The sequence below is a fragment of the Syngnathus floridae genome, chromosome 22 (genome assembly GCF_059516105.1).
Source record: "Syngnathus floridae isolate MCC-2025c chromosome 22, RoL_Sflo_1.0, whole genome shotgun sequence".
Classification (NCBI taxonomy): domain Eukaryota; kingdom Metazoa; phylum Chordata; class Actinopteri; order Syngnathiformes; family Syngnathidae; genus Syngnathus; species Syngnathus floridae.
In genome coordinates this window covers 6,671,922-6,697,337 of record NC_142434.1, presented here as the reverse complement: position 1 = coordinate 6,697,337, position 25,416 = coordinate 6,671,922, and the positions used below count along the sequence as shown (strand labels likewise).

At 40.2% G+C, this 25,416-nt stretch overlaps 1 protein-coding gene and 1 long non-coding RNA gene across 6 annotated transcripts in view; one reads left to right on the top strand and one right to left on the bottom strand.

The window, feature by feature from the left end:
- Positions 1-396: 396 nt before the first annotated feature.
- Positions 397-21,540, bottom strand: LOC148379490 (extracellular matrix protein 2). 3 transcript variants are annotated; one of them, XM_088366416.1, is made up of 4 exons: positions 21,467-21,540; positions 3,304-3,378; positions 2,652-3,225; positions 397-2,370 (listed from the first exon to the last, which is right to left on the bottom strand). In XM_088366416.1, exons 2-4 carry the CDS (start codon positions 3,368-3,370, stop codon positions 1,272-1,274), a joined length of 1,740 nt encoding a protein of 579 aa, XP_088222542.1. In that variant the 5' UTR covers positions 3,371-3,378; positions 21,467-21,540; the 3' UTR covers positions 397-1,271. The 3 variants fall into 3 exon arrangements, with proteins under 3 accessions (XP_088222542.1, XP_088222541.1, XP_088222540.1); XM_088366415.1 differs by lacking the exon at positions 21,467-21,540 and adding an exon at positions 3,885-4,228; XM_088366414.1 differs by lacking the exon at positions 21,467-21,540 and having other exon boundaries at positions 3,304-3,385.
- Positions 5,545-25,416, top strand: part of LOC148379488 (uncharacterized) — a 41,411-nt gene continuing 21,539 nt past the window's right edge. The window contains exons 1-4 of one of the 3 annotated variants that reach the window (XR_015855303.1): positions 5,545-7,346; positions 7,787-7,842; positions 9,850-10,859; positions 12,171-12,256. This is a non-coding gene — a long non-coding RNA (uncharacterized LOC148379488). Of the gene's footprint in view, positions 7,347-7,786; positions 7,843-9,849; positions 12,257-25,416 lie in introns of those variants that run through there. The other 2 variants (XR_015855302.1, XR_015855301.1) reach the window with 2 other exon arrangements.

Below are 25,416 nucleotides of genomic sequence, written 5' to 3'. Positions count from 1 at the left end.
ACGCCTGGTTAAATCCTCCATCCTCCCCCCATCATCCCTCCTTCCTCTCTTCTTCCTCCCTCCCTCCCAATCCCTCCCTCCTCCTCATCGTCGGGCCTTCGCCGGTGCGATGCCACGTTGCTTAGAAGGACTTAATCAAGTGATGCAGAAACATACCCTTGCAGATCATATTCTGCTCTTAAATATTTTTAAGGTTCTCGTCAAAGTCTTTGCTGCAGTTAAAATATAGCATTTAAACCCACAAGGTCAACTTCCTCACACATGTTTGCCTCAAGGGACAGTTTTGTCCAAACATTAGGGTAACTGTCACAATACGATATTCTGTCTGTATGTTACTGCCGTCTAGTGGCTGCTCAATAATATAAGTCACTTCGCTTAGGTTTTGTTGACTGAAGCTACTGTGCTTTATTTATTTTTGGAACATCTGAAAATATACATCTTGACCATGATATACTAGCACATATTTACATTCTTAAAAAAATATTAAATGGGGAAGTCTTTTGGTTTTTAAGAGCAACAATGTGTCCTACTCATAGAAACATGGAGGTCGATTGAATACAAAGCACACATTCTAATAAATATAGCTTTTTTTCCTGAAATGCATGTAAACATTTGCAGGACTTTATCAAAAACTATATATAGGGTAAAATATACTTATAATAGAGGTGTAATAAATTAGACTGTTGTTGAAAAGTTTAGTTCAATAGTTGATTATAAAAAGTGAAACTTTCCACCCAATCGGCCTCGCAGGAAACAAAATGGATAATTGCACAATAAATTGTAAAATGCATTTCTTTCTGAATAAAAGTGTCCTAAATGTTGATCTGATTGCATAATTTATGACATCATAAATCAACATAACTACACTGGTCTACGTTTTGTGTCACGGATGGAATGGAGCAGGGCGACCAAATGCAGCTTGGACCAGAGTTTATTGGAGAACTCAAAGACAGACTATAAGAGGCTCGACTAGGGTCAAGACTAACTGAATAAAAAGGCATGATAAAGACAGGAACGACGACGACAGACGAGACGACAGACGAGACGAGACGAGACGTGAAGACATTAAGACAACAATGATCCGACGGGTCGTGAGGGGCAGACAGGACTTAAATACAAAAACAGGTAACAAGCGGCAGGTGACTGTGGTTACATTGATTGAGGTGACACAGGAGGGGAGGGGCGACGCGAACAGAAACCATGGTAACCTAGACACATAGCAAAACTGGGGACGAGACGTGACGTTTTGCCTTCTTTCCTGAAACTTTGTTTCAATAGAAATGCACCACCTGGAATCCCCGCAAGCATCTGAAAGCCTTAGAGTCTAGCTTTCCCATGTCCATCAAGTTGTTCTCTAACTGCACTTGAACCAGTTCGCTGAGACCGGAGCTCGCTTGACCCCAACAAAAGGCGTCCCGGGGCACCGAATGGATCTTGTTGTGAGTTAGCACCACCAAGTGGAGGCTACGTGGTAGTTGTCTGGGTACCTGGCGCAAGACGTTGTGGCAAAGGTCCAACTGGTGCAGGGCGGGCAAACTCAAGAATGCACCCGGGACTACTTTTGAGATCTTATTCCGGGCTAGTCCTAGGTGTTCTAGGTTTTTCAAGGAGTTGAAAGCAACTCTTCTAATCGTGGAGATGATGTTGCCCTCAAGGTTTAAAGTTTTGATCGACGAGGGAAGGTGCCGGGGTACTTTTTTGAGTCGATTGCCCTCCAGGTTGAGGCTCTCCAGGTGGGTGGCTTTGACCAGAGCATCTTTGGGTAGGCCCTTGTTGCTCAGTCGGTTGGCACTCAGGTCCAAAATCACCAGCTGGGATTTCCCGTTAAATGCTTTGCCGCTGAAATGTTCGATGAGATTCCCTCTGAGGTACAGCTCCTTGATGGACAGAGGCAACCCATGGGGAACGGTCGTCAGTTGGTTGTGGTCTAAGTTCAAAGTCCTCAAGTACTGCAGAGGAGAAAACACGGCATCCGGAAGAGATCCCGATTCATTTCCCAGACTGTTGTTGCTGAGGCTTAACACCAAAAGGCCAGGACAACGAGTCCAACATGACTCCGACATCACCCTCACACGGTTGTTGTCCAGCCGAAGCTCCTCGAGGGAAGCCGGAAGGTCTGTCGGTATGCTCGCCAGCAGGTTCTGATCCAGGTATAGACGCTTCAACACCGGGATGCCCTCAAACGCCCCTTCCACGGAGCCATCTGTAAGGTGATTTTTACTCAGGACCAGGAACTCCATGCAGGTGTATCCCCGGAGGAGATCCAGTTGAATGCTGTTGATGTGGTTGTTCATCAGGAGGATGTAACGGGAGCTGTAGGGGATGCCGTACGGGATCTTGTCCACCAATTTGTCTGAACATTGGACCACCCTGGAAAACCGGCAGATTTTTTTTATTGGGTTATAGTACAATTTTCATTGGGCATTTCTATGAACTCTGCCAGGCAACAAATGACCAAGCAGACTCTCCAATTTCTCCCTTAACGTTTTATGTTTGAATGGAATATTAACAATGGATTTTTCAACCAATGACTCTTTTCAGAGGGGCAAACGTCTTCTGAGACTACTATCCAATCCAGTTTTAACTTATTTAATGATCTAAGAATGAGAAGACTGAGATGCATGAGAATATTCACGGGAATCATTTCTTACCCTCCATAGCAGGCACAATCAGGAGGACAGTAGTTATCCATGAAATAAGGAAAATACTCCATCTTTTTAGTCTTCGTTTCTTTGGTTTGTTTTCTAACATTCTTTTTCCTTCCATTTCCCTTTTTGCGATTTTGAATAGTCTTATTTTTATCACTTTTGATCTTGTGTAGTTCGACTGAAGGTTTGGTCAATTTATTTTGGTCATACTCTCCTCCTTCAATAATGGCGTTTGTTGTTCTTGTGTCTAGAGTGTTCCTCACAGGTTGGACTTCAACATCTGGACTAGTCTGTTCAGAATAATGTCTTGGAGTTTGTAGCACCTCTGTGAGGATGTCTTCCATCAGTGAAATGGACTTGTGGTTTTTGGGAGTCACTGTTGAGAAGAGAATGAGGGCTTTGGGATTGGAATGAGGAGTCGGAATATCGCTATTTGATTCGTTTTGAATCGCCTCGTGAGGGTTGATCCCTGCCACAAGCATGCCCTCCTGCTCTTTTTTCAGTGCGTCTCGCTTGGCATCTTTGCTCTCCTCTTTTGTCTTCGTTAACTGTTCCATGTCAATGTTCAAAGCTTGTCCTAAAATTACAAGATTAAAAACATTAGAAAGATTTCTATGAGCATGGATGGCTTACTATACATTTTTTTGGTACTTACTTGGTGGTGGGATGGACAAATGTAAAGGCGCTATGAAGAGTAGCAGCACGAGTGTGAGAATTTCCATTTCATTAGCTGGCATCAGAATAATGTTGAGGGTGGTCAGATGCAAAATATGCAAAATATAAAATGAAACAAATCAGTTAATGTAATATTGGTAATAACTTTTTTTAATATACTACAAACGTTTTAGCATTTTGGATTTAGTTTGTTGTTTCTTTTATATTATTTTTTAATGGCACAATTATTAAATATTACATTTGTATTCAATTTGTTTTCATAGACAAATAAAGTTAAAAATAAAGTTAACTAATACTGTTTGATTTTTTTTAATTGTTCAAAAAATACATACAACACATATAACTATAAATACATACAAATACAACCACTTTACATATATTATTAAAATGTGATTATATTTTGCAATATTGAATTACAAAAAAATTGTTTATTGGCTAGAAATCACATCATTTTCTCATGCCTCATAATGAGGCATAGAGGCCCAAATATGGCTTCTTCCATCAGAAAGACTTACAATTACACAAGACAAATTGAATGAAAATGTTAAGCAATAACAATACCTGATGTTTAACTCCTTGTGTGTCCGTGTGTGCAGCTGCAGTTTGAGCCTATGCCTGCCTCGGTTTGTGTGTACAGAACCGCCCAGACTCAACAAGTCAACCTTTGAACCGCGCACTACCGCCATCACCGCCCCCCTCCAAGCCCGCAGATGACCATAAATGATCCATGGTCACACTCAAGATGCCTTTTTGGAGAAGAGGATTGTCGCACGTACCCTCAATCTGAGATCAATGGCGGGAAAGGAGGGCAGGCCCGTATAGGAGGTCAGAGGGGACAATTGGGTTTTTTTTTTTCTTTTTCTGTTGTTTTTACAGGGCTGCTGCTTGGAAGTTAGCATCCTGGTGTGTAGATGAGCCTGGCGACAACCTTTGACCTCTGTGCTCATTCAGGAAATCTAGACCAATGCTACTAATTTGTATCAAAGAAAGGGCTGTGTTGGATTTGAATGGATGCGAATGTGTAAAATATAACTTAAACTTGATATTAGTTTGCCAGATAAATCTCCAAAGATGCTGTAAAAGTTTTTTACTCTGACATAAACCAAAATCGGGTGGTGAGTCATTTTTTGAGAAAGGAATTAAGAGAGAATATTAATGGAGTGATGATCAAATAAAATAAAAATAATTCATGTACATTGTTTCTTGGCTAGAACCTGTTTGACTGTTTGCGCACAAATCAATCACATTTTGGAAAACCAGAAGCCACAAAACAGCATAAACAAAAAAATTAATAAAATTTAAAAAAAAAAAGATTGTTTGCCATAATAAAAAAAAACAGAATTTGCAGAACAATTTGGAAAAAAATGTTTTTCACTTATATGCTGTAATAAATTAATTTGCCAAATCTAAACAGTCATGATAAAGAATATAAATTAAATTGAATGTAACTAAATTCAAATAACTTGATTGAAGTCTGAGAAACTGTCCCAAACTACCAAGATGTCACACAAACTTACTCGATCCTACCCTCCGGCGTAAAAAAGGCCACAAATGCTCGACACCAAAACTGAAAATAGAGTTCCATTATAATGCAGCAGGGGGTAGCACAGGCCTACATAGGAGGTGCACCCGAGTCGAGTTTGTATTTATTGCATAACACTTGGCATTGGCGCATTTGTCATGAAATAGGTTTTTAATGGTAAATGTTACACAACCACACATGTCCATCCGATTTGTCCTCATTTAAAAAGTAAAAAAAAAAATTTAAAAAAAACTCAAACGGCAGCTTTCACTTCCGTACACATGCTTTTATGTTGAAATCGTTGTGAATGATTAGCACTTTATCATTCTTTTACAACATCTTCATTGGAACAGAAGCTTCCAGAAAAATTGCTGCACATTCAAAAAATGACGCAAGGCCATGTCGAATATTATTTATGCTGATTTTTTTCTAGCACATCAGAAAGTATTGTAATGTTTTTGTGTTTTATTTTTAGGTTTGCCTTATAAAAGCTTGCGCAATATGGCTTTAATTATTTAATTACAAGTGATGGTAATTAATAGCGATGACGTTTACACAGTAATCCACCTGTTTTGGAACTTAACCCTTAATTCATAAATACGACTAAACATGTCATTAAATAATGAATATAATAATTGTTAATAATGTAAACATCCAATGTGCTACATAAAAGATGACGGTCAATTTGGAATCAATACAACACACGTGTGCAACAATGTGATAATGTTGACAAAATAATCAAAATGTGACTTCTGTTTTGTGCAAGAAATTTACAGGACACGGAAGTTTGATTGGCAGCGACACCTCCTCGCCAGGCCGAATTTAGCCCCTCCCTCATCCCCATCTGCTTGTCTGCTGGCTGAAGCCTCATTGGTGAGATTAACAAGGGCGAAGGCCAAGGGTCGCAGACTGTGATTGATTTTGTTGGCTAAAAGCGCTGCCTCCACATGGGTGTGAGCTCACACAATGGGCTTTTTTTCCCCTTTTTTTACTTTCCTGCTCCTCCACATTCCAAATGAACAAAAGATAATTTTTCAGTTTACAGCATGTTGTGACATGTCATCTCGAGTTCGGGAACACTATTATTTGAGGTGAACTAAATGCAGATCCATTACTAAAAAGAATCACAATTACATCTTGGGAGTATCCTTATATTTCCCTTGCCAGAGGAGAAAATTGTGTTTGGTCCGAGGAACTAGCGAATGCTGTCTTCGCCATGCCTGCAAATCCAAATATTATTCCACTCTCACGCGAAAGACTCGCCATGTTGTCTTAACCCTGCCAGACTACCTTCCAATCAAATTAAATGTGTGTTTTCATGTACAACAGGCATGTGGGAGCACCGGGAGAGCAAGAGAACTGGATTTAAGTTTTTTTTTTTTGTCTGAGATAGGTATTGTTTACAGTTCTTCCTTTGGGTTCCACATCATGGATTTGCAAGCTAGCACAGGTGCTTGTTTCTTTCATGTTAGTGAACAACATAGTGGGTCATTGTGCCCCAATCCATGACATCCGGCTATGGAAGAGGTTGATCCAAACAACAGAAATTGGCCAAACGGGTACAATTTGTGGAAATGGCGCATAGGCTACAGGCCAGAATATGAAGGATGTTGAAGTTGGAGCTATTAATGCTCTATGATGCATGTTGAACAATTCAAATGCTGCATCCATTTCTCTTTCATGACATGTTCATGCTCGGCAAGCGATTTTGTGTTTGTATCAAGCTACTTGCAATCTGCAGACCTGCAACACATGTGAAAGGCGTGTACAGAAATGCATAGTATACTTATAAGGCTTATATTGTCTCAAGAGCAGATGGGCAAACAAAGCCTGCTGATTTGGGTCATTGAATTCCCCAGTAAGGGCTACATAACATTAAGGAAAATCCCCCACTTAATCTGCAATATTTCTTATCAAAAACATGGAAAATCATAAAAAGACTATACAATGAATGACTGTTGTTTGATAAATGCAGGGTCATTGTTTATTTACCTGCAAGTTTCCACATTTTTACATTTTTTAAACCCGGAAGTGATCGGGATAAACAAATACGTAGTTGGAAAACCCCCACACAGTTTGGTTGAAAAAAAGTTGTAAAACTACACAAGTGGCATTTCTTTTTAAAATACAAAATGTACAAGTGAGTGCATGTATTTTGTATTCGCAGCGACAGGGTTTTGTTGTGACATCCCGCTGCTGTTCAATGGAACAGCTGTGCGCGTGTGTTTGTGGACGTGTGTGTGAGCGCGTCCCGACATGGCGCAGGCTGCCTAGTAACTGCCTCCCATTGGTCCACTTTCCGCCCCCACCGGCCAATGGTGTGAAAGCCACGATGCGGAAGTTACAGGCTGACAAAAAAACATCGGAGCCTCTTGGAAAAGACGTGGTGGGGCAAGAATAACACTCGACACTGTGGGAAAGTTCTGTCTAAAGAGTTAAAAATTGTGGGGTTTGTTGTTAATGACACAAAAATTCCAGACAACTTTCAAAGCAGTTAAAAGGTAACTCAATTTCCACCAAACATTCCTTTTAGTTTTGCTTAAGTGATATCTGTGACATTTTCAAAAGTCACATACAAAACAGACTACACGCAATTCTTATTGAACCTGTGCATGGTTAAATGAAGTAAAATCCAAATGAATACATTTCTTATGGCCATTTGGAGTAACTAAAAAAGGTGATGACTTTATTTGTCACAGGCTTTTCAAATTGGCAAGCTGAGACGTGCCAGAGTCGAACCTGGATTTGCAACAGCTTGGTGTGGGTTTTTGTGGGATTTGAGTCTCATCTCAGGGGGATCAGGGCTGTTTGTTTTCACTGAGGGCCATGACGCACGTGCTAGCTCGCCAGGGAGGCAGGAACAAGAAACTTTGCAGGACTTTTGTGGACTGTGTGCATGTTGTTGATAAAATACCTCATTTGTTCTGTAATCTCCCTTCAGAATTTCATGGAACCGCAGTTAAAACTTCTTCTGCAACCAACACGACTTCAAGTGAGGTGAAGAATTGCACGCAGTTGTTCACAAATACTGGTTTGCATTTGTCAACATCATTGTAGCAAATCCCATTTTCTGTGAAAATATCTGCTTGGTTGCATCATTAATGGCTGTATGAGGGAAACATAAAATGGCAAAGTGGTGGAGAGTAACTGACAGTGGGAATGAAAATCAGCAATAATCATGATGATGATGATGATGATGATGACGATAATGATACAGTTGCTTTTCACATTAGACACATAACGACCTGGCACAAATGCAGGTTTCGTAAGTAACTCAAATAAGCATGAGTCTACATAAACTAATTACATACCAAATATTGACATTATCCACTGCAGTAAATATTAATACCATTAAAATGATTCTTCACGCAATGATAACGTTTGCATGTAGGTCAACCGACGTGCTAACTTGAATTCTCATTGTCATTAAGGAACTGGTGAGATGTGACTTGGCATCAGATGTGCTGGCATGCGAGCAGATTTTTAAATGAAAGTGTCTCACATGAGAAGCACGTCGATTAGTTGCCTGTGGCAAATGATGTTTTCTTCTCACACGGAAGCCAAACTAAATTGAACATGCGTGTCAGGGAGGGAACAGATTAACGGAACAGCAGCTCTGTAGAGACGGGCCTGGCACAATCCAATACTTTTAGAATTTATCGATTTTTCTATCAATCGAATAATTGGATACAATTTTGTGCATGTAGGTGTATTACAAAATAATTTACTATTGTTTACTTGGTATTTTCTTAATGATAAAAACAACTAAATAACAAATAACAAACAAGAGGGATTAATTTTGTACTCACTACACATTTTGAAACTGATTCAGTTACTGATGTGGTTATTGTTAGAAGAAGTAAAATCGGGTGTTGTTTTGAGTGAAACAAATGTTTTCATGAAAATACAAAGTTAATTACTGTTGAGGCTAACAGGATTTTAACACTTATAAATTAAAATGGCTCTAAATGATTATTCAGTTATTAAGATAGTTGTTGATTAATTTGATAATCTGTTATTTGTCGATTAAATCAATTAATTTTGACAGCTTTAGTGGACTGCCCTACAAGATTTCATGGACACATACGTACGTACACTCTATATGTAGGCATTGGGATACATGTTTGGAAATTGATTCCACATTTATTCTCAAAACAGAATTTATTTTTGGTATTAGAATTACACTCACTGGTACCAAGAATCGGCGGCACGGTGGGCATATCCGCCTCACAATTCAGAGGGTGTGGGTTTGATTCTACCTCCAGCCCTCCCTGTGTGGTGTTTGCATGTTCTCCCCGTGCCCGAGTGGGTTTTCTCCGGGCACTCTGTTTTCCATCCACATCCCCAAACATGCATGGTAGGCCGATTGAGCACTCCAAATTGACCATAGGTGTGAGTGCGAGTGCAGATGGTTGTTCGTCTCCGTGTGCCCTGCGATTGGCTAGCAACCGGTTCAGGGTGTCCCCCACTTACTGCCCAATGACGGCTGGGATAGGCTCCAGTACGCCCGCAGCCCCCGTGGGGACAAAGCGGTCCAGAAAATGGATGAATGGTACCAAAAATAAAAAAAATTCTATTTTTCAGTGGATAAAATCAACACAGAGCCCCACATATGAAAATATCATCATTGTATTCTCATTGCATTGCCCAGACAATCTGATCTTAATCCATAGTCCAGTCCCGGATTGTCATGTCTGCTTCGCTTCACCTTTTTTTGCGGACAACAGATGACAGGTGTCATTCCCAGATTATTCCGCATCAAATCAAAACAGAACATTTAGCCCGGAAGACGATGCTATTACGGCTGAGTCTTGCTATGACCTTTTGTCACTTTTAATTTCACAAATGTGGTTTCAGATGAAGGCAAACTGAGCAGACAGTTCCGTGACTGTTTTGTGAAGCTCCCCAGCAGATCTCCCATTAGCTTCATGATCTCATTTTTTTCTGTCCCATGCTCTGTGAAAAATGTGCTGAAATGCAAAATGCACTTTTCTTTTTTTACAGGCGGGGCCTCAAAGACTTTCCCAATGGTCATCTGACTCATGGAGGTCAGCATGGCTCTGAAAGGAAGTACTATAGCAGGTAAGTGACTCATGCTCACGTAAACAAAAGACTCTTTCACACTTGCTATCTGAGCTGTCTTTTTCCCAGCTCAGTGGCCTATGTGAAAGGTATATTTTCGGCCTGCAAAGTGTCCGTATTTTCAAAATAATAGGCATCCATTTCAGAAAGGACCAATTGAACTGGGGCATTGTCATGTCTGACATTTATTCACCCAGTAGATGTGGCTTCTTGCTTTTAGATAATTCCAGTAATAATTACAGACATGGTGATGTCATCGTGACAATAAAAATTGCTTTCAACAGAAAGAGGTGTGGGCTGATTACAAATATGCCTCAGAGATGTTAAAATAAATCGATTAATCAACAGCAAATTAACAAATTAATCGCCTTGTATTCTAATAATCGAGTAATCGTTTAAAACCGTTTTTTTAACTAAAAATAGTCTCAATCTTCTCATTTCAGGCTCTCAAAAATAATTCTCTGAAAGCAGATTGGTTTATCTTTTGTGTTTAATCAAAATAAGACATTTGCAGACATCTGTTTACCTTAGAAAACAATGACTATCAATCCTTCTTGTCTGATAATGCTTAGCTATGTAGTTAGTTTAGAAATACTAAATAATGCCAATAAACAAAGATAATTGGTTAATAAAGAATAAATGGGAAACAAATGTTTCAATCCAAATAAAATTGTATCCGATTAAGCGATGGAATAATCAATAATCGATTTTAAAATTATTTAGCCATAGTGCCATTATGTAGGGGCGAGTTGTGTGTAATGTCAAGTTTACCACCCGAGATGCACTGGCTAAGTCCTTTGTGTTGGAAGCAGTTGTCGCTATCCCAGACGCTGACGTCGACACATTTTATGTGTGAAGCCATAAAGACTGCGTGAATGCGCACTGCAGACTTTTACATGTGTCCTCATGTAGTACAACTAAACTAAAGTAAGGTAAGTAGTGTTTCACACTTAACATATTTGTGTCTGCATGCTGTTAATTGTTTACATTGTTGAATAAAATTAATTGTGACTTATCTTTTTCCCAGCCTTTCTCCCATTATATCGGTCATACCAATACCTTTTTCCAAATTAACTACTTTTTTATGTAGCGAGTACTTTGAAAACAACAGCTGAAACAAACACACATAAAAATGATTCAACTAAACGTTACTTCTAAAGAACTTTTAAAACAATGAACCTAATAATTGGATAAAACTTCCCACAGATGCACTCTTCCCAGAAGGCGGGACTGATTCCATATTTTCCTGCCTTATCCAAAATATATTTATATTAAGTATACCTCGTTTATTTTCTATCCAAAAACTCCAACTCAAACACCAACATTTCAGAAATGTAAATCCTCTTGAAAGTTAACGATCATTATGTAATGGGTTAGATTTTTTTTTTTAATCAGGATAAGCTGTTATCTATGGTTGCTTGGTAACTAATTCATCATGAAAAAAAAAAAAACCTGCCTCAAGCAGAGAGATATTTGCATATGCAAAATAAAAAGCCAGGGAGCGCAAACAATCAGTGGGCTGTTTCTAATAAGAGTCTTCAAAGAATAAAAGCACATTAAAAAAATATTTAACATGGATTTCCTGGGTGTGTTTTTTGACAATGCTTCATTATGACATTCGCCAAATGCAGGCTCCTCTTTTCATACGTTACTTCAATCAAAACGGAGCAAAGACTCGATGATGGAGGGAAAAAAAGGAGGCTCGTTGGTTGACATTAGCCCTGTGCAAACAAAGTACAAATATGAAAGGTGCTTCGGAGAATAGATAATATTGCCCCCACCCCCCACCCCCCACCCCACTTTGCCCTCCATTATCTAAAGGTCTCTTTAATCAAACACAGGGTTCAGCCCCAGAAGGGACCAGGGCTTTATTATCTTTAACGGGAATAACACGGCAGGTAAGCAGAGAATAATGTTCCTAAGCAACAGCGGACAGTGAATCGTGTCCATACACAAACAAGTAGTTTAAAAAAAATTAACTGTTTCCCATTCTTAGTCTCGCATGCGAACTTTCAAATACATGCCAAGGCAACCGGTGGCGCTGTAACCCCAAGTGAAGGTGAAGAAGGTCATTTATAGAAAAGACATAAAGGAGTTCTTTTACAACATATATCACAAAATCTAAGTATTTGATCAGGTAGCAATGGTTCTTTGTGTGAAAAGCTAATTATTGATTCATTTAAATGCACTTTTTCCTTTTCCCCATTGCTTTATTTGCTGCTCACAATGTGCATGATGGACAGCGAGACCATCCGCCTCTCTGAGGATGTGCAAACTTGCTTCCAAACTTCGAAAAATAATAGAAAATAAAAAAGAGCATGCTTACCTATCTGCGATTACTTATTCATTTATTTTATTTTGTCTGTTCTGTTGGCAATTATTGTCTTGAGATGACTTGTTTGACAAACATGAGCTCTTTTTGTTTACATAACCCTCCCTGTCACCATTTCATAACTGCCTTTCCCTCGGACATTTGCTTCTTTGCTTCCCACACAGCTGATGGAGCTCGACAACATTCGCAATTTTTTATTTTATTGTTATTAAGAAAGTATTGCATTTTTTTGGGCCTTGCTCTTTTCAAAACCTCAAATTACACAACACTATCCAGGGGCTTGTTTTTCCTCAACCATTAGAATAATTTTGTAATGATAACTGGCCCGGTGACCTTTACCATTAGAATAATTTTGCAATGATAACTGATCCGGTGACCTTTATGGTACAAATACGCCCACCACTCGCAGTTGGGTCTTAGCCAGAGTCTTATGATGTTGCTTCTTACGATATTTTTTTTATTTTCATTCTGCTTCATCCCAAGGATTGGATTCGGCATGCCTCATGAATCTCACCAGCTGTTGGTTCAGATTGGTCTGCCCTGAGTCACAGGCTTTAATGGCCGATGTCGAAATCGTGCTAACACAAAAATTAAGTTGGCAGTTGTACGGAAAGTACGCATAGCATTACGTCAACAAGGTGTCATGGTTATGCCACGGTGATCATTAACTGCGGAAACTGGTACTTAATGATTAATCAATTTGAAGGAAGTTACGGTTGGTGGTTTAGCATGGAAACATGTTTTAGTAGTCACAACTCATAATCACAATAAACAAGTTAATAAGTTAACAATTACTTTGTCTAAACAAACATAACTCATTGGATATCAATGAGTTATATTCGACCAATTTTGTAATCGTGGAGTGTAATAATCGTAACTGTAATTGAATTTCGATTAATTGCACAGCCCTTACCACAAACAATATGCTAATCAGCAGCTAATTAGAAAATGTTTAGTACGAAATCTAAAAGAACAGACAAATATTCAATTTCACTGCTTTTGATTGAATGAATGAACTAATTAATTAGATTACAAATCCCATGAGAAATTTGCGTTACAGGTAAAGCCACATACAGTAGCTCACATCTCCTGTCACTCATTTTGAGACAAATGAAGCACGTTTATCCCTGTACATAGTAAGACGTCTGTTCTCAGGGCGCCACTTTGCTGCCGTCTGCTTATCAATATGTCCTCCAAAAACAACAAGACAACATAGTGACAGAAAGCAGAGCAAAAGCTGCTTTGAGCGTATGTCAGCGACGCTGCCAGCCGGCAAAACTGCTAGACACACACTGAAAACCTTCAGCGATGACTGAGCGGGCTTGCGTGTGTACTGTTGCCATGACATCTGGAATTTCCAAAAAGATCTTGCTGGGCTTTTGCTGCATGAGATGCCTACTGACAGCACCGATATGTCATCAGTAAGCAACTATTGTGTGTGCACAGCATACAACATTGTAAGTCGTCTCCTATTGGGCATTGGTTATCAGTAGTGATGGAAAATGAATGCTTCAAATTTGTACCACGAAACAGTTGTTGTATGTTTTGACTCCTGTAGATTGTTCAGCATTGGATTAAAAGTACACTGTCTTGACATTTCTTAAACCTCTGTATTCAAGCCAATACTGCCACCTAGAGGAGTAAAAAAATACAACAAGTGGTTCATGAAACAAATCTGAAGCTTCATTTTTCCATCACTAGTTATCAGCGTGTCATTATGTGTTAACAAGACGTAATGGATTTTTGTTCGATGGTAGCAAAAGCAAAATGAACAACTTGATTTTTTCTTTATTGTCCAGAGATTGCTTAAACGAATCCTGGAACGTTCAGTACATACTAAAATGTGAAGCAAGCAGAAGTTAGTGTTCACCAATGTGAGAGTCAGAAAGAATTGGGGAATGGAGAACTTTATTAATTCACAGGTTTTGCAATGTGTAGTCTGTCTTACCGTCAGGTTATTCCATTTTTTGTTCAGCCCTCTTAAACAAAAACCTTTCCAAACAAAGCTTTGCTGGCCCGTGACGCAACAACGAGTGTTTGGTGAAGCGATCTTTAATTTCTTTGACTCTCTTCAGAGTCAACATTGTCTTGAAGTTCCTGGCGGGAAATAAACTTTGCTGGTGTTTTTACAGTGTGGTGCTTGTCCGTTGTTTGTTGCATCGAATACTGCCTGCTGCCTCTGTAATCGGCTTCTGGGTTGCTCAAGCAGCTAGGATTGTAGTATTGACAGACATTTGTAAGCACTTGAAAATGTACTTGCAAAGTTGAAACACTGCAGTTGCTACACTTTTGGGAGTTTGGTGAAAATATTTTATATTTTTGGGAAAGCCTTTATGTAGTCTTGTGTTTAGTTTTAGGATATATATGTAAGATAATTATAGTGAGTCTGTTTGAATTCTCAATGCTGCTGAAACTTTGTGTTGCTTATCTCCCAGCAGCTTTCGTCAGAGGGATTAGCGGCAAAGTGGTATAAACAAATTGAGCTAAGTAGGCGCAAACGCCCTAAATTCGTTATGTCAGGCATAAATCACGTTGGGATTAAAAAAAAAACAAAAAAAAAAAACAGCAAGGCAACAACACAGCAGAGAAGAGGGAATGTAAGTTTTACATTTTTTGCTTTGACAAATACATCAAAAAAAATTTCCATTGATTATTAAAGCGTACTGAGATACTGAAGTAGATTCTGTGATAATTCTCCATTTCAATCTACCCCCTTCCTGTTCATCAGCACAGCTCATCTGGTTAAAATATTTATCACCTGTTATCCACTTATGACCGTTCCTGTAATCCCGTCATCGGCTACCATCAGCTCAATCACATTTTCTTTGTTGATCCTGCGCTTCCGATGACTTTACTCCCCCGCCTTGCCATTTTTTCCTTCGTCTAGGCACCCTCGGTAGAAATCCTAGTGCTGCTTCCTATCCCTCACTACCCCTGGTCGGTTTGGGTACCCGCATCCTCTCACCTATGATACTGTCACAAACACACTCTGTCAGGGCCTGGAGGTTCATTTGCACCTCTGTAGCAGCCTCCACTGAACTGTTGCTTGGGTCATGGCTTCAACCTTCAGAGAGCAAGCTACTATGGCAACGGAGCCTTGTCGAAGTCACATTGTGTGCGAGAAATCGGCAGAGTTTGTAGAAACACAATGTGTTGATTTCAAGCTTGTCAACAAAAGACCACTTTCTTCAGTTGGTCTTATTGCTTTTAGAAAAGATAACCACAACAAATTCCATCTAAAATGATGCCATTATATGAGGAGATATTATGTGATTGCTATTGCTCGTAAATGAACTTACAGTACGTCATATCACAGACTCTTGTTTGCGCTCAGCTGTAAAGTCTGCATGGCAGTAAAACCAACCCTTTGTCTGTCTTCCTGGAAAATTGCTTAATAAATGTGACAATATTGGTGTGCTGGCTCAACACCAGGTCACCTCACCAAACAATTGAAGCTGTTATATCACATTTGAGGTCGGCGGAACATTGCCTCAAGGTGCAGGTCACCATAGAAACGCTGGATGGTCTTCTTGCGTCAGCCAGCCTCTGAATGAGGAAATCCTGTTTGAACGAGACAAAAATCTGATTCTATCAGACTTGAACGTTCTTTTAACACATTGCTGTGCATTTTTAATGCTTGCCTGAGCTTGAATAGCCAAGTGAAGGACTCGTGTTAAAGATGCCCAAACAATCATCCTAGTACCGCAGTATCAAGCTTTTCCTGACAATCTAAATAATGATTAATTTTGCATCGTTCATTAATATTCCATTTTCATCTCTGGCGTTCTCACCACAAAAAAAAAAAAACTGAAACGTCTATGAATAATTTAATGCAGCAATCAAGGTGCATTTCAGTCACCGAAAAACCTTGATCCTGCACATGCTAGCTTTGCCTTAATATCTTGAACCAGTTCCCAAGACAAAAAAATTAATGAGGAAAAATACACATGAGAAGCTAACCAAAAACGACGAGCATATATTTTGTCTGGAGTTAGCACCACTTGTAGAAAATGTGAATCCATCCTCGTGCCGCATCCAGCAATATTCTCATGCGTGACAATACAATTAGCGTAAACACGCGATGCCGCCTCGCTCGTATTGCTCGCGTGTCTACAAGCACACAAATTCCTACTTTGCCCCATTTTTCTGCATAATGAAGCTCCTCGGTGTCCCAAGTAGGAATTTTTTCCATTGTTTCCAGCATCCATCACGCATGCAAATAATTGGTCTCAAAACATGTCTGCTCTACAAATTATGACAGCTCACCAGCGATGAACATTTCAAAACGGTAAAAAGGAATCATATAAATCTAAGTTTGTGCTGTTGTTGCCCCGTGGTGCCCTACATCTGTCAACTCGTTAGGAACACCAAAAGTGAATTCCCCAATGTGTGTGTCTGCATAGTAACAAATCTCGCCAAGGCACAAGGTAGGGGGGCGGGGGCGGTAAAGCTTAAAGTCGACTGTATGCGAGTATGATTGTCTGGTGCAGTGGATGCAGTCTGCAGGGGGTCTGTTCCTTTTTGTCAACAACTCTCCGTCAACAGCCAATCAGATAATGCGCTAAAATGACCGCCCATGCCCCGGCAGTAACCTCGTAGAAACACACAGACATACTTCACTGCCATGTAAAGTGCAAGCGGACACAGAGCAGAGGTGCTCATGACGATCTGACCTCATTTCTTCCCATGTACTATGTATGCCTCCATTTCGGGGGGGGGGGGGGGGGGGGGGGTGCTGGAGACAGACATGCATTAGCGGTAGTCTGTTGTCCCCCATGGCCCGACGTAATGGCATACCCTGAATACAGCGGGCGGGGGGCGCCTCCCGTGGAGACAATGTAGCGTGAACGCTCCGGCCTGTTGTTGTTGGCGTTTGCCCTCCTTCCGTCCTTGTTTGTCCTCCTGGAAGGAAGCCTTAATGAAATCCAACACGGATCCCGTCCTTGTCTGGCGTGGAGCAGGAGGGGAGGTGACCCAAGCTGTTCCCAAAATGACACCTTAATCAGTCATTAGGCGTGGGGGACATTCTGCCTTTGTCAAAGGCCGCATTATCACGGCAGCCATAGTTATTGTCTTAAATCGCACCAATATATTGTTTTGTAGAGTTTTTTATTTTATTCATTCAGTCGTTCGCACGTTTGTCCGTCCGCCGCTCCATTTATTTATTTTTTATTTTATTTTTATTTTTATTTCAGCTTCTGAGGAAGGCTATAGCGCACAGGTGTCAAACTCAAGGCCCGGGGGCCAGATACGGCCCACCACATAATTTTATGTGGGCCGCAAAGACAAATTGTGCATCAAATTCGTGTGTCATTGCTAGAATTGTAAAATCTCTTCACTTTTAATTGTATCTTTTATTTTTTAAATATTTGACCAGTTTTTACTCGTCTGATTTGAAAATCAGTTATTTGTCAATTTGTTTTGTAGCTTTCACTGTTTATAATATGAGGCGCTCATACATTTATTTGGGTTGACAGTCATAATGGCCCTCCGAAAGAAGCTATGACTACAATGCGGCCTGCGAAAAAAATTTGTTTGACACCCCTGCTATAGGGAGTAGCCGAAACATGTAAAGCAGGTAAAATCTTCCCTATCTGACTAAAAGAATTGTTTAAAATAGTTAACTTAAAGAAGACAATATGAACCCTCACAAATGAATTTTTTTTGTTTGATTAACATGATAAAATATCCTCTATGGTTTGATTTTATTCACTAGACCTGTAAGAGAAACTAAAATCCGAAATACTTTGGTCGTAAATCAATAACTATTGGTGCTCTAGTGATTTTAAAACCTTGTATAGGTTCATGGTCCATGATGGTCGTAAATTTGTTCACCTTTGAATTTCAAAACAATCAACAGACAAGCGTACACTTTAAGTTTTGTCACACCTTCCTCTGAAGCCACATTGTTACATGTGGTACGGTGTGTTTTTTTTCAACTCGCCGTTTTCACATTTATCCTTCCTGCCCAATTAAGTTCCATGCTGCTCAACACTCCATTGCAACTATCAAGCCTATGAACGTGATTTAGTGAATCATTCGGAGTCAAGGACGCGTTAAAAACAGCGGCGGGACAATAGACCCCGGGGTCAGATCCATTTTCATTTGCCATCACATTTCATAGGTGACTCAATGCAGATAGATTGATTCAGCGCTCCCGCGCGCATTAGAAGAGACACGACACCTTAAAGGCACCCGCACAAAGCAATACGTCTTCATAAAGTGTGTGTGCCAATGAAAATGTATGCAATGTATGTTCTTGCTGATGGCCAATAAAAGATCTAAAAGGCTTCATTGTAAATACAGTCAATCAAAGTGGGCTGTTTATTTCATTCCAGGCAGAAATTTAGAATTTTTTTGCTACCCAGGTTAAGGGATTTAAACACGCTGAGTTGAGATTATTCAAATAAAGTCCAGACAGCGACACATTGGAGGTGTGAGCTCAGTGAGGCTAAATACGGGATTGTCTTTTACCACGTGCTCATTGAATCCGGGAAAACAGCCTGATTGTGTCTCTTGGGATATTGTGCGAGTGAGCGTATTGCATCCATCTGCCTCATCACGACCCCCTCCAAAGATCCCCCTATTGCCTCCCTTGTTTGCCTCATTTCATCTCCAGGTGGGCCTCCTTACAGCCTGCTGCATGCATGTATTAGTGCGACCTTCAAATGTCTGTTAGTTTCCATAGCAGCCAGCTTGATGGGCACCCAGCATGTTCATTTGATGTGAATTCCATCTATTTAAAACATCTGTTCTTTCATAAAGGAACCAACAAGATGACGTAAAATGGCGTTGGAGTGATTTAAGATGTATAAACACAGATAAAGGTTGTATTGAATACTCTAGCGTGAGGTTGGCTCCTTTCTTCAGAATTTTCTCTCTGGATCCACGGGACCATACTGTAGCAAGATCCCAAGATAATCAGATGAGATATAAAAAGCAATTTTCCATGTTTTCTTGGGCTGCATTCAGGCTGTAGACATATCAGATTCCAATCCTCAAATCTGAATTTTAGGATTGCACTGTTTTTAGCAAGTTTCCAAATCCGGCCCTGTTCAGAGTGACGTCTGACATCATACAATATATTTGCGACACTGGCAGCACATGAAAGAGTTTTTATTGATGGACTTGTTTCGATACATACCCTTGATCTCCCCAAAGACCATGCGTTTCCTCTAGGACTGCTGTTTTTAGTTTCAGTGTGATCCATGTTTTTACCGCTCCATAATTGGCAGTCTCTGGTCTGGCGCATTGGGTGTTACGTGTGTTTGGAGCTGTTCATACTGAGACTCTGCGATATGAAACTACCACCCGAATGTGGTTTCCAGACACTTTCCAAAAATCAGATTCCACGAGGTTTGTGACTGTTCACACTCCAAAAAAAGCAATCCGGTTTTAATATGAATGGGCTGAAAATTGGAATTTGGCTGGCAGTCTGAACGAAGCCTGTTTGACATCAGAGCATTGTTTCATTTAAAACATTCTGGAGACCCCTCAACTATAAGGACAATAGTATGGTGTAGAAGCAATGCCTGAATGGAATAAGGTCTCTAGAAGCTCGTAGTTTCATTGAATTCGTTCCAATGGGATGGAGTTTTTAACCTTTCTAAGTGGACTGCCAAACTCAGTAAAGGTGGATTAAGCTGACATCATCCTCATTCACTATATGAAACTGATCAAAGTGAACAAACAATGTTTAGCAGTATTAATCCCTAAAACACAGGCAAGCTTCGACACAGACAGCGGCAGTGCACAGACGGGTGCTGGGATTAGATGTGCGAAGAGTCCGGGATCAGACAGACTCATCAGTGGATACGGATACTGGATTAAAACATATAGTCCTTCCTGTTGACAACCCTTTAATCTAGGGAGGAACTGCATTTTTGGCAGGATATTTATATTCTGGAAATATGGAAGTCTTTGTCCAGACAATTTGACCAACATTTGGTTGAGGCAACGCTACCGAGGAGTCAGTCTGTCCCTGATTTATCCACCGTCGAGTCTTTCATTGAGATTCCAGTATTGGAATTGCCAATGCTCTAGGAAATAGGTGTCAAACTCAAGGCTTTGAGTTTGACACCTATTTCCTAGAGCATTGATACGGCCCGCCACATCATTTTATGTGGCCCTCGAAGACAAATTATCCGCCGACTATACATGTCAGTACTGAAATTACAAATTGTCTTCACTTATATAAAATACAAATTTGCAAGCAATTTTTATTACCATCCAACTTTTCAAAATAGTCACCAGTTTGTTGTGAAGCCCATACTGTAAATAACATAAGACGTTAACAGTCATAATGGCCCTCTGAAGAAAAGTATGACGACAATGCGGCCGGCAACAAAAATGAGTTTGACACCCCTGCTCTAGGATATTAAAATATACCAACTTTGTGACAAAAATGTTGGCACATGAGTGGCATGTGGTCTCTGTGTGTCCTTCATAGCCAAGCCAAAAATGCTGTCATGCAATAACAATTGCCCATCTTACCATACAGACTGACGCCACTGCATGAGCGTTAATAATGTAATCATCATCCGTCTATCACTTCAGGGAGAAAGGGACAAAATCAACCCACATCTGTAATACGTTTTATTTCATGATGTAAAGTTTTCTTACTATATATATTTTTTGATCACACCCTGTTTCTACTTCCGTCTTCCCGGTCCCAAAATGATGAGTATTCCCAAAGGCAACCTTTTAAATTTGTCTCACTAAGTTTGAGTGCGTGTGGATGAAGTGAGAATCCATCAGCTGACGCAAGATCCAGAATTCGCTGTCATATCCACACCCTAGGTAATTGTGTGGTTTTAGTGTGTTTGGGAATTTGTGCTCTTGTGTAGCAGCGGCAGTAAGGAAAGCAATTACTACAGCTTCAGCCAACATCTGGGGGGCTTTGTGTGGCGGCGACAAGATGGCCACACACAAGACTCGTGAAAACCAACAAGATGGTTGTATTTCACCGTTATGGACATGAGTTTTTTAAGAGATGAAGAGGACCTTTGATCATGTTATTTTCTTAAAGACTTTTTTTTTTGTTTGCTGAGGAAAGTAACCACTCAGCACAAGAGATGCGTTCATTGCACAGACGTAAACTGCTCTCCTGACGCTCGTTGAGTGATTCATCTTTGCACAGATTTGCACTTGGTGGGTGGCTGTGCTTATTGGCTGCTTTATTATGTGATGATTTACAAGACGACTTACCTTTAGCAAAGTGGTTTAATAGCTAGCATCTTCAGCATCTAGCATCCAGTGAAGATCACACATCTCGATTTTGTAGAACGATCAAAGTGGTTATTTCAGAACGCTGTCTTGCAGAAAGTCTTCCTGGAAGTAAAGATGGGAAAATGAAGCTTCAAATTTGCTTCATGAACCAGTTTCATGTATTTGATGATGCCTAGCTAATTCTTGAACTCCTTCGTTTCTCCATATAGTCTCCATATTTTCTTCCAATTGTCACATCCCGTTCCCTGTACACATTCATGGTTATGCTCATTCTTAAAGAATTGACTCCACCTGTGCTTTTGTAATGTGGTCCTTTAGCATAGGTTGACACCATGGTGATGTATAAGGATGAAGATGATGGTGAAGAAGGTGGGGGTCACAGCGGCTTATGTCAAGATGTTGCCACGGGGTGTAGGAGGCAAACAAAAATAGGTGCACCTTTTCTTGTTTTTGTGCAAAAATGTCAGCGTGAAAGCCTCCAGATAGGATTCAGGTGTCACATCTATTCAAAGCTTAAAAGCCATGTGACTTCTCATTTGGGGATCGCACCATTCCCTTGTGCTTTCTTCTCTCTGGGCCATTCAGGCATTTTTGAATCCCGATCCATCCTCAGTTGTATGCAAAAATATATTTGCATGAAAAGGTTTATATTTGGGTAGCGAGGATAGATTCATGGATCATGATGTTAGCTAACAAATTGCCGACTTTCTACAAATTTATCAGCTTTGCTTGGCTGACGGCAAATATTTCACATTGACATTGGTGTGATGTTTGTAAACACGCCATTTGACTTTGATCGATACACACTGCAGGGGTTGTTTGAGGTTGATGCAGCGTAATGACGTATTAGTACAACATGCACATGATGAGCCTATGAATGTCTCTTCTGTTGGTGGCGACCATGTGAGCTCTCTCCGGCTCAGAATCAAAACATAGCCGTCTGTCACTCAGTTTAGTATTTAAATGTAGTGATGGGGAAAATAAAGCTTCAAATTTCCTTCATGAACCAGTTATTTTATTTTTGGGGGTGGGCTCCTCGAGGTGGTACTGGCACTCTCTGTTCAACATCAAAAGAACACTGACTTGCTATTTTTCAAACACCTTCATTTAAATCAACAGTGTAATCTAGGGAGTCAAAAATACAACTGGTTCATAAAGCAAATTTGAAGCTTCATTTTCCCATCACCACTTAAATGTGAAAAAAAAAGATCTAGCTCTTTTAACAAATACTCATATTTGCCAATAGCGAACACTGGTCCCAACAAACAAAAACAGTTAAACAAAGGTCATCTGTCTCTATCATAGCAAACAAAATTTTAGCCCCAAACCGCCTGTGTTTGTGCTCAGGCCTGTTGTACAGTCTGAGCTGTAAGAAGTGGGTCATCTCTCCACGGGATGACACAATAACAGAAATACATAAATATAACTCACAATAGTCCCGCTGTCTGCCTGCACAAATATAATTACACAGCCGGCGGTCGCTACACGCTTTTCCCTGGCTGGGGAATGAACATCCCCTGATCACGCTGTTTTTTTTTGTTGTTGTCAAATGCAGAGATTAGGAGAAAAATGGCTTGTGAACACATTATTACTGTGAGGTGAGGATGGGGGGTTGGAAAGCTGAGTTGAGCTTTTGTCTTTATGGCCATTCTTGCATTGCAGACAGATACAGTGGCTCCTTCTTCAGCTCGAAGCTGTCTGCATACTCAGTTATCTAATTCCTCCAACATATAAACTTCCTCATATCGGTCTTTAAAAAAAAAAAACGCTTGAAGGCATTCCTACTTGCCTCCTTGTGATCTGCCAAGCGCTGGCCTGTCCTCGCTGATGTCTCTTTGTGACGCATTCTGGCCTTTTATTCTTAGTATTGAGTGGACACACATGCTGGGTGTCCTCCGAGGCCTTCAGAAAGATCACAGAGGCGTCCCGCTAGGCGCCTGCCCGCACTTTTACATCTTCACAAGGCCAAACGTGGTTTGAAAGGCTCCCCCGGAGCGACCCTCGGGATTAAAACCGCTGTGTGATGGATGGGGATTTGGGGGCATTAATGATGCTTTTCAGAAGCGTACGGAAGACTTGGAAATAAATAAAGAAGAAATGAAGTCGTCTACCTGAAACAAAGACATCTCAGATTTCAAGATTATCAGTGTATTTAGACAATAACACAATTTTGTGAGTTTGCTCATTTGTGGCCTAAATTCACAACACCAAAATAAGTTATACAGAAAGCGGATGGACGGACTGATGGACAGGCTTCTTGTGTACAATGATGTCCATCCAAATGCAGCATTAGGCCAATCGTGGCAGGACAATAGAGGCTGCATGTGGATGATTTAGTTTTTGGAACAATAGGCCGGCTAGTTGGTGAGGATTATAGGTCAGGAACAAAGGGGAAAAAAATAACACAAAAAAAAAAAAAATCCATGAAACTGGGATTATTTTGAGGAACACATGTTGCTTCAGGGCCTCTTTCTGACTGAGCATCTTTGCCCAGTCTGCCCCCCCACCACACACACACACACACACACATACTTTTCTATCCCACCACCGTCTATTCTCTTCAACTAACACACAAAGGGGCGCTTGGCAATGCACGAGCCAAACAAGTACGTGTCTTGTTGCTGACGGTTATGCAAAAGGACCAGGACTTGGCTACTTGTAGGTCATTGAGGACCCATTGGAGATCTTCGACTGAGGTATCTATGGTGATGACAGTGAAAGAACATTTCTTCACATTAGGGAAAGGAGGTGTTGGGGGGGCATGCTCCAAAGCCAAAATGTGAGGCAGGTGTTCCTTTATAGTTTTATAGTGTTTTTTTGTTCTTTTATGAACAAACCCCTTCCATGTTTGCATCTTTTTTTCCATTTACTTGAATGTATTGCTGTTTATTATTCCATCTTGAATTCAAGTCATTTGTGCATTGAGTCCTGATTTAAATAGACTAAATGTTTCTCCTGCATGACATTTGTTTTAGACAGGCACACAAAACAAAATATTTTAAATCATGCGGTGAACATAACAAATTCAAGTGTCCAGTGTCCACACAGGAGGAGAACATCTAATCTGTCATCCATTAGGGACGGTAAAAATAGTAAGTAATGTTCCCAATCGGCAAGGTGATGCAACCATGCTCTGTACAGGCACACCCTTATATGGTTAGACCTCTTAGATTTTGTTTTGCACCAATTTTATATTTTTCCTCGATAAGCGTGATGATTCATACTATGTATGAGGGCAAAGCTGTTTGTCTGTTGGGAATGAATTTTATAGTGTATTAAAATTTTAAATGAGAAATCATAATGATTGGAAGTGACAACTGTGGTTTTAGATTTGTTGTCAGATATGTGGCATACAAGAACTTTAAAGTTTTGATTGCAATGCCTTTTTTATATTCTTAAATGAGCAAACAACCTCACTATTTTTCCTTTTAGTGTGATTCCAGTGAGTGTTGATGTATACAACTTCTTTTGCGCCACTAAGCCCTAAAACGAACACCATAAAAACTGGAGGCACAAACTCAGTGAGTGTCGTCTGACGTCGCTCAGATGCTAAGTATTGACATACGCTATTGATCTTTACTACAGCAATCCTCATTTGGTCCCTGAAATACAATGAGCACTTTCAATTTCCTGTCTGGAGAAAAGATGTGCAATGATTGGCTTTTGAAAAGAACAAAAAACAAGTAGAAGTTAAATTATGAGCTGTAACATAAAAAAACAACAACCTTAAAACAAAATAATCGTCAAAATATTTGGCTGTGGCCTACAGTCAACCAACAGTACTTGAAAAGCTGGGTTAACACCTATGACACTCCGTCGTGTCAATAAACATTTTATGGGTGCGGCCAAAGATTTTGCTCAGCTAGGCACCGAACTGAGCATAATAACCTGCAGTTATCTTAAACCATCTGATCCTAAAATTAAAATGG